The following is a 10,658-nucleotide window of genomic DNA, read 5'->3' on the forward strand; positions in this document are numbered from 1 at the left end:
CCCTGGGGAAGGTTCTGGAACACAGTGATCCGCTCTTGGGGGGGGGGAGGAAGCGTCCGTTCAACTCCTCACTCGAGCGACAGCAGCCGATGTCTTGATACAGCAGACGAAACACCGGGGCACAGACGGTGGAGAGGACCTGGCGGTCGTGGCGGCAGCTGTAGTAGTTGATGTCTAGAGAATTGACAGTTGATAGGTGAAGGTCTGGGAAAACGGCCCACGAGTCCAGGACCTATGATGAGATCACAGCCAGAATTTGACGAGCAGTGGGGTAGCTAGGGCTTCGACAGGGAGTTTGAGGAGGACATTTTAGGTCAGTTGCAGGACCATCAGCACCTGCTCCAGCCGCTCCCACGGACTGACTTCACTAGACTGGTGGACGGAAGCTACCTGACGGAGCGCATAGTTCCTGCAGATGTGTCAGCCGTCATAAAAGGGTTTAAAAACAAATCGCCTGGTCAAAGTCACATTAACAAGAAGATCCTGGCCCAACTCCCCGACAACATGATAGAGAGGCTTGCTCATATATGCAACGCCTGCCTCGCCTCTGGATACTTCCCTAAGATGTTCAAAATCGCCGTTATTCGCCTCATACCAAAAGCAGGGAAGCCTCCAAGCAAAGTCGAAAACTTTCGACCAATATCGCTGCTAGAGGTACCTGTCAGAATCTTCGAAAAAATAGTCAACAAGTGATTGCGGATGTATCGGTAGGACGAAGACGTGCATAATCCCCGCCAGTTCGGCTTCCGCCAGTACAAAGGCACATCCACCGCCATAGCTCAGGCCTACGAGCAGATCGCCACTGCCATGACTGGCCGCCTGCAGTGCAATATAGTACTGAGGGACGTCAGCAAGGCGTTTGACAAAGTTTGGCACGCGGGGCTGCAGTATAAGATCATACAACTGGGGCTACCCGAAAATATGACGCGCCTGCTGTGCAACTTCATTATGGACCGCAGATCCCAAATCAAGATGCAAGAACATTTTGGAGAAGAATTCTCACTATCGAGCGGCGTGCCTCAGGGCTCTTGTCTCTCACCAACCCTTTACATACTCTACACGGCTGACCTGCCACCCTCAATCGTCGGCAGCGAGTACTTCATGTATGCCGACGATGTAACACAGATCGTCACCTGCCCAGGAAGGTCCACAGCAAGGTTGGCGCGACTCACTGCTCGGGCAATAGAGGAGATCTCGGAGTATGAAAATAAATGGAAAATAAAAACAAACAAAACGAAATTTGAGGTCATACCCATAGCCAAATTCAAGCCGGCCCCAATGACGATCGACGACGAAGAGATTGAGTACTCTAAACAAGGCAGGTTGCTCGGCTTCATCATTTCTCGGACGGGCATCATTCCCCACGTGAAGGACAGACTAATGCCTGAGAAGATACAAGTTCACCTGTACAAGGCGCTGGTGAGGCCTGTGTTGGAGTACCCATCTATACCACTCGTCACACTCGGGAAGACTAGACTACAACAACTACAGAGCTTCCAAAACAAGTGTTTGAGGTCAGCCAGTGGCCAAGCGCCACCCTACCAGGAGACAATGGAAACTATCCACCTAAGAAATAAAACAGAGGCCCTCAACTTCAGGTTCCATCGCCTAGGGAAGAAGGTTTGGGACAAGCTCCTGGACGACCCTCACAGCCCAGACCACCTACGCGGGGAAGACATCAACGGAGGTAGACCCCACGCCTGGTGGCCCCGGAGTCTGCCCGCACTACAACAACCCAACCCGCGATCCATCTATGTCCGCCACAGTGATCGACCTTAGATTAAAACTTAGATGATATAAATTCACATTTAACAAGTCACAATCAAGTGAGTCCATAACGTAATACAGTATAAGATGTTAATAAACTTGTAATTGTAAAATCAATCTAGTCATTGTCTACTAAAATAACCATTGTGCAACCTCATTCTAAATCCTAGGTTAGCTTAGTTAGCCAACAAACTCTGTCATATGTAAAACAAGGGGTGTCGTCCCTTTCTGTTTAACTCATTAAACTTCTTTTCCAACCGTTCCCCCCACGACTATATGTTGTGACTTCTCCATCCCTCATGTCTGGCTGTGCCTTGAGCCCCAGCATGCCTTCCAGCCTTTCCCCACCTTAACCTAAATAACAAAAACAAAAGGTAGCCGCTGCCGTTCTCACCTCTGTCCAACCCCCTATGTATTGGTCGCACCAGCCTTCGAGAGAGCAAGCAGCGGTAACGAGCAGGAAGATCGTTTCCGCCCTTACAGATAGGTTAGGTTAGGGTAGGTTGTGTACTGTTATACATGTCCTCACTGTAACACTAGATATATTGGGTCCACCTAGTAGCCATGCCTTCACCATTCAGGATTTAAAAGTACTATCATCTATGTCTTCCAGGACGGGCCTTGTAATCCTGCAGTCCCTTTATACTTCTAATGGTAAACCCATCCTAAACAACAGTTCTCCCTTTGCCATGCGTAAGTAGGCCTTTGTGGTTTGATCTATGGTTAAACAGTCGTTAGTACAATTTTCTTGATATTTTTGGTAATTATGTTATTATTTTCTTGTCTAATTATCCTCATTAAAGTGTTAGTGTTATAATAGTGTGTATTAAATCCTAATAATATTTGTTGTTTATTTTATCAGCCTTAATTGGTCTTATATGAGTTAATTTCTTTAGCACTGACGTTGGAGAGAGAATTCTTCGAAATATCTGGTTGAAAGAAGAAAGGTGTAAGTTTTCGTATTGGTGATAATTTTCCTTATAAATATATATCATTATCCTTATCATCAACATCAATATCTACATCATCAACATTATTATCCTCATCATCACCATTATTATCCACCATCATTATCCTCATCAATTTCATTATCCTCCTTTTCATCATCATCATCATCTTCATTATCATCATCACCATCTCCTTCATTATCCTCATTACTATCATTATCCTCATCCTTTTAATCATTATCTTCATCCTCATCACCTATAGACTCATCGTCACCATCATCGTACCCATCATTACTATCATTATCTTCCTTTTCATCATCAACATCATCATCATTATCATCATCATCATCATAGCCACCCTAATAAACTTCATCATCATCATTATCCTCGTCATCAACATCATTGTCGTCATCATCTCCATCTTTATTCTCATCATCACTATCATTATCGTCATAATTAACATCATTATTTTCATCCACACCATCATTATCCTCGTCATCACCATCATTATTGTTTCTGTCTCCTCGTGTAACATCGTGTAAGTATCAATCTCCATCTTTATTCTCATCATCACTATCGTTATCGTCACCAAATAACATCGTTATTTTCATCCACCATCATTATCCTCGTCATCACCATCATTATTGTTTCTGTCTCCTCGTCATCACCATTATTATTGTTTCTGTCTCCTCGTCATCACCATCATTATTGTTTATGTTTCCTCGTCATCACCATCATTATTGTTTGTGTCTCCTCGTCATCACCATTATTATTGTTTCTGTCTCCTCGTCATCACCATCATTATTGTTTATGTCTCCTCTTCATCACCATTATTATTGTTTCTGTCTCCTCGTCATCACCATCATTATTGTTTCTGTCTCCTCGTCATCACCATCATTATTGTTTATGTCTCCTCGTCATCACCATTATTATTGTTTCTGTCTCCTCGTCATCACCATCATTATTGTTTCTGTCTCCTCGTCATCACCATCATTATTGTTTATGTCTCCTCGTCATCACCATCATTATTGTTTCTGTCTCCTCGTCATCACCATCATTATTGTTTATGTCTCCTTGTCATCACCATCATTATTGTCTCTCTCTCTCCTCTTCATCACCATCACCATTATTATTTCTGTCTCCTCGTCATCACCATCATTATTGTCTCTCTCTCCTCTTTATTACCATCACCTGCCTCACATTTTCAGTGTTCTCACCTTCTCCTCTCTAAGCCTTGATGTTGTCCCAGTTTGTCTTGTGGGTTTAATACAATAAACTACTGTAGTTTCAGGTGAACGAACCCCTTCAGTACGATGACTTTTCCATTTTAGAAAATCTCTTAACCCCTTGAAAACGATAACTTAGCCCCATTCAATATGATAATATAACCCTTTCATTACTATTATTTAACTCCTTCATTATGAGAGCTTAACCCCTTTGGTATTATGAATTTACCAATAAGTAAGATGTATTAACTTCTTCAATACAAGCACTTAACCCCATCTGTAGGATGGCTTAACCCCTGTAGTACGATGACTTAACATCCTTGGTATGATATCCTATCTCTTCAGTATGATGACCAATCTCCTGTAGTACGAAGTCTTAACCTCTTCAGTATGATGACCTATCTCCTGTAGTACGAAAACTTAACCTCTTCAGCATGATGACCTATCTCCTGTAGTACAAAGTCTTAACCTCTTCAGTATGATGACCTATCTCCTGTAGTATGAGGACTCAACCTCTTCAGTATGATGACCTATCTCCTGTAGTACGAAGACTTAACCTCTTCAGCATGATGACCTATCTCCTGTAGTACAAAGTCTTAACCTCTTCAGTATGATGACCTATCTCCTGTAGTATGATGACTTAACCTCTTCAGTATGATGACCTATCTCCTGTAGTACGAAGACTTAACCTCTTCAGCATGATGACCTATCTCCTGTAGTACAAAGTCTTAACCTCTTCAGTATGATGACCTATCTCCTGTAGTATGATGACTTAACCTCTTCAGTATGATGACCTATCTCCTGTAGTACAAAGTCTTAACCTCTATAGTATGACGACCTATCTCCTGTAGTATGATGACTTAACCTCTTCAGTATGATGACCTATCTCCTGTAGTATGATGACTTAACCTCTTCAGTATGATGACCTATCTCCTGTAGTATGATGACTTAACCTCTTCAGTATGATGACCTATCTCCTGTAGTACGAAGACTTAACCTCTTCAGAATGATGACCTATCTCCTGTAGTACAAAGTCTTAACCTCTTCAGTATGATGACCTATCTCCTGTAGTACGAAGACTTAACCTCTTCGGTATGATGACCTATCTCCTGTAGTACAAAGTCTTAACGTCTTCAGTATGATGACCTATCTCCTGTAGTATGATGACTTAACCTCTTCAGTATGATGACCTATCTCCTGTAGTAAGAAGACTTAACCTCTTCAGCATGATGACCTATCTCCTGTAGTACAAAGTCTTAACCTCTTCAGTATGATGACCTATCTCCTGTAGTATGATGACTTAACCTCTTCAGTATGATGACCTATCTCCTGTAGTACAAAGTCTTAACCTCTTCAGTATGACGACTTATCTCCTGTAGTATGATGACTTAACCTCTTCAGTATGATGACCTATCTCTTGTAGTACGAAGACTTAACCTCTTCAGCATGATGACCTATCTCCTGTAGTACAAAGTCTTAACCTCTTCAGTATGATGACCTATCTCCTGTAGTATGATGACTTAACCTCTTCAGTATGATGACCTATCTCCTGTAGTACGAAGACTTAACCTCTTCAGCATGATGACCTATCTCCTGTAGTACAAAGTCTTAACCTCTTCAGTATGATGACCTATCTCCTGTAGTACGAAGACTTAACCTCTTCAGCATGATGACCTATCTCCTGTAGTACAAAGTCTTAACCTCTTCAGTATGATGACCTATCTCCTGTAGTATGATGACTTAACCTCTTCAGTATGATGACCTATCTCCTGTAGTACGAAGACTTAACCTCTTCAGTATGATGACCTATCTCCTGTAGTATGAAGACTTAACCTCTTCAGTATGATGACTTCCTGTAGTACGGAGCTTAACCTCTTCAGTGTTGACCTTCCTATCTCCTGTGGTACGAGGCTTAACCTCTTCAGCATGATGACCTATCTCCTGTAGTACAAAGTCTTAACCTCTTCAGTATGATGACCTATCTCCTGTAGTATGATGACTCAACCTCTTCAGTATGATGACCTATCTCCTGTAGTACGAAGACTTAACCTCTTCAGCATGATGACCTATCTCCTGTAGTACGAAGACTTAACCTCTTCAGTATGATGACCTATCTCCTGTAGTACAAAGACTTAACCTCTTCAGTATGATGACCTATCTCCTGTAGTATGAAGACTAGCCTCTTCAGTATGATGACCTATCTCCTGTGGTAGAACTTAACCTCTTCATTATGATGACCTATCTCTGTAGTACTAAGACTTAACCTCTTCAGCATGATGACCTATCTCCTGTAGTACAAAGTCTTAACCTCTTCAGTATGATGACCTATCTCCTGTAGTATGATGACTTAACCTCTTCAGTATGATGACCTATCTCCTGTAGTACAAAGTCTTAACCTCTTCAGTATGATGACCTATCTCCTGTAGTATGATGACTTAACCTCTTCAGTATGATCACCTATCTCCTGTAGTACAAAGTCTTAACCTCTTCAGTATGACGACTTATCTCCTGTAGTATGATGACTTAACCTCTTCAGTATGATGACCTATCTCTTGTAGTACGAAGACTTAACCTCTTCAGCATGATGACCTATCTCCTGTAGTACAAAGTCTTAACCTCTTCAGTATGATGACCTATCTCTAGTAGTATGATGAGCAACCTCCTTCAGTATGATGAGCCCTATCTCCTGTAGTATGATGACTTAACCTCTTCAGTATGATGACCCCTATCTCCTGTGGTACAGGCCTTAACCTCTTCAGCATGATGACCTATCTCCTGGTACAAAGTCTTAACCTCTTCAGTATGATGACCTATCTCTGTAGTGCAGACTTAACCTCTTCCTTTGCAACATGATGACCTATCTCCTGTAGTATTACAAAGTCTTAACCTCTTCAGCATGATGACCTATCTCCTGTAGTACAAAGTCTTAACCTCTTCAGTATGATGACCTATCTCCTGTAGTATGATGACTTAACCTCTTCAGTATGATGACCTATCTCCTGTAGTATGAAGACTTAACCTCTTCAGTATGATGACCTATCTCCTGTAGTACGAAGACTTAACCTCTTCGGTATGATGACCTATCTCCTGTAGTACTAAGACTTAATCTCTTCGGTATGATGACCTATCTCCTGTAGTATGATGACTTAACCTCTTCAGTATGATGACCTATCTCCTGTAGTACGAAGACTTAACCTCTTCAGTATGATGACCTATCTCCTGTAGTACGAAGACTTAACCTCTTCAGTATGATGACCTATCTCCTGTAGTACGAAGACTTAACCTCTTCGGTATGATGACCTATCTCCTGTAGTACTAAGACTTAACCTCTTCGGTATGATGACCTATCTCCTGTAGTATGATGACTTAACCTCTTCAGTATGATGACCTATCTCCTGTAGCACGAAGACTTAACCTCTTCAGTATGATGACCTATCTCCTGTAGTACGAAGACTTAACCTCTTCAGTATGATGACCTATCTCCTGTAGTATGATGACTTAACCTCTTCAGTATGATGACCTATCTCCTGTAGTACGAAGACCTAACCTCTTCAGTATGATGACCTATCTCCTGTAGTATGATGACTTAATCTCTTCAGTATGATGACCTATCTCCTGTAGTATGATGACTTAACCTCTTCAGCATGATGACCTATCTCCTGTAGTACGAAGACTCAACCTCTTCAGTATGATGACTTATCTCCTGTAGTACGAAGACTTAACCTCTTCAGTATGATGACCTATCTCCTGTAGTATGATGACTTAACGCCGTGACCGCAATGACTTTATCCCTTCAGTGCGATAAGTAACATCTCCAGTATGATATTTTAATCGCATCAGTTAGATGACTTAACGCTTTGAGAACGATAACTTAACCTCTTGACTACGATGACAATAATGCCTTAGCGCAATATCATATATTCTAGGAAACAGGTCATCGCACTGGAGGGTTAACAGTTATCATATACCACGATGACTTGTTAACTGAGAACAACGCAGGACGAGACGGGGTTAAGTGACAGGAGTGTGATGCACGCTAATCTTTTATCATTATTGGTATCACAGTCTGCATAAGTGGGCTGGATTTATGCAAGATTACAAAGATTATAAAGTAGATAAAATAAAGTTTATTCAAGCAGCCTTCGCCTTACAGTGAGATAAAGAAATTGTTTGAGCTGTTTGCTGAAAATGTACAAATTCAAGTAATATGACTGCCTTTGTTCTCAGACTCCTCAAATACGAAGTAAATTAGTTTTTTTTATAAGTAAAGGATAGAGTAAAAATGTATAAGGTGTTTACCTCTTTATTATATTTTAATTCTTAGACATAATGTGGCATTTAGAAGATAAAAGGGGAGACTCATATCCACACTTACTGCCATGGTCCTAAGCTGGTCTACCCTGACAGGACCTCAAACAGGCATGTTTACTGCCTCTGATAATTCATAATTTTTGGGGGACAGTAATGCACATATAAACATTTATTTTTTATAGATTTTTACTGCGCGATTAAAGGGACAACAAATGTTACATGAAGTATGACATTATACCTCGTAGTCCATATTTTTTTGTATTTTTTGTAATGCAACTTGTTCATTCGTAAATATATATATGTACAGATATAACTTTATAGGCATTGGCAGATAACAGTTTGTAATTAACTTGTTTTAAGTGTGAGATGTTACTTCTAAATTCTTCTCTGCATCAGAAATGTATTACCTTTGTATTGTTTTGAAGTTAATTGTCAAATGTCGATACATAACCATATTTACCACACGGTTCTCTGAGAATAGCTGATTAAAATATTCATTTCAGTACACTTGAAGGAAGGATCATTGAAACGTTCAAATGTGGAGACAGGAAACTGCCTTGAGGACGTTTGTACAGTGGAATGAGGGTAGCACACACACCACTTCCTGCCGGGGGCCACGCTGGGCTGCGGAAGGTGGCAGATGATGGAGAGCGAGATGGAGGAGGACCACGTGAAGTTGACACTTCCTCAGTTTCAAAGCCGATGCCCTCACCTGCACGGAATCGGTGAGTGCGTCGAGTGCCGTCATCGTCTACCACTGTGTAAGTGCCACGGACATTGCCGTCGGCGTCTGCGCTCTCTGAGCGTGAATATTGCTCCGAGTCAAAGGCGAAGTTATAGGAGGCATCAGCGTTGGAGTCAGCGAGAGGGTCGACGAAGGGGACCTCTTGAACAGGGACGATTCTACCTGTTGGTTGACCGGAGGGTGCTCCTGGAACCGCGGGTCCTACAGGAATGTGATCACCCTTAGCAATAAATCCTGTACGGGACCCAGCTTCATATTCAATAGCTCGTCGCTGTCCATCATCAGCAACAAAGTCGAAGTTTCCCACCACGTTGTTGTCTCTGTCACCTGATTCTGCTCGTGAGTGACTGGACGTTTCGTAAGCAAATGAATAACTTCCGTCAGGTGACTGTTGGCTGCGAGTATTGGCAGGTTCGAACTGACCTGTGTATGGGCGTGCTGAGGGACGTGAGGACGGGGAGCTGTACTGAGTTTGTGAGCTTGTGAAGCCGGGAAGACGTGGAGCAGATGGTGAGCGAGAGAAAGTTGGGGTGCTAGAGACGGAAGAAGGTAGGGACGCTGATGGACTGCGGTAAGGGGTTTGTGATGGTGAAAATGCAGAGGATGTAGTTTGAGACCCGGAGTGTGACTGTGGTGCTCGTGGAAGGTGATCGCCTCGAGCCAGGAATCCCGTGTCACTTCCAGCTTCGTAAGTGACACTGCGTCTGACACCGTCGTCAGCCACGAAAGAAAATTTTCCATCAACATTGAGGTTAGCGTCAGCAGACTCAGAACGTGAGTGATCACCAGCGTCGAAGGAAAAAGAATAAGAAGGATCTGAGCTTCCAGTACTTCTTTGGAAAGACACGGGCCCTGCTGGGGTGCCTGAATGTGTGCTGAAGGGACGAGATGGAGCCCCTGAAGCTGTAGATGCTCTGAAGGAGGCAGAGGATGCTGGAGAAGTAGGTCGCAAACTAGAAGAAGGGAATGCTGCAGGAAAAGAGGAGAGTCTGGTCGCTGCTGGAGTGGACGCTGGATCTTCTGGTGCCTGCGGTAGATCGTCACCCTCGACAACAAAACCAGTGCCACGACCGGCTGTGTAAGTGTAGGTTCGTGTGCGACCTTCTTCGTCAGTGTAAGTGTAAGAGCCACGCACATTACCGTCTGAATCCACTTTGTTCGCTACGTGTCTGTTCTCAGCGAACTGGAAGCCTGCAGGCATCGGCGTTTGGATCAGCAAGGGGGTCGGTGAATGAAGGGCGAGCACGAGCCTCAGCGTGGGCAAGAGCAAAGTCAGGATGCGGGACAGGGAGATGGGCACCCTTGGGCTGGAATCCACCCTCATCAGCTACATACTGGAGGTGAATATTGTTGCCTTCAGGGTCCCTGTAGCCGAAGTTTCCATCTACCTGACCAACCCTGGATGAACGAGCACCCTCGAAGGCTCCCTCACCTGTGTCATAGCCGTACTTGAAGGTTCCATCCGCGTGTTGAACATAGTACTGGGAACGTCGTCCAGTGCCCACATGCGGAATTTTGTAAGCACTTTCGTCGGGCCGAGGCGAACTAAGCGTGCTAACCGCTAGTGCGGACAACAGCGCCTGCAACGGAGATTGATATTAATCATATTCTGTTCATAAAAGATAATGCATATATAAAGTGAGAGGAGACTAAATAATGAAT

The 10,658-nt window shown here is 43.2% G+C and overlaps 1 protein-coding gene across 1 annotated transcript; it reads right to left on the minus strand.

The window, feature by feature from the left end:
• Positions 1–8,745: 8,745 nt before the first annotated feature.
• On the minus strand, positions 8,746–10,588 carry LOC121858801 (the record flags this gene model as incomplete). Its single annotated transcript, XM_042355440.1, is given in 2 exon segments — positions 8,746–10,189; positions 10,191–10,588. Coding segments are annotated over 2 exon segments (1,842 nt in total), but the record flags the coding sequence as incomplete, so codon positions are not given.
• Between the last annotated feature and the right edge of the window lie 70 nt (positions 10,589–10,658).

Source organism: Homarus americanus, unplaced genomic scaffold (genome assembly GCF_018991925.1).
Source record: "Homarus americanus isolate GMGI-L3 unplaced genomic scaffold, GMGI_Hamer_2.0 scaffold7605, whole genome shotgun sequence".
Lineage (NCBI taxonomy): Eukaryota > Metazoa > Arthropoda > Malacostraca > Decapoda > Nephropidae > Homarus > Homarus americanus.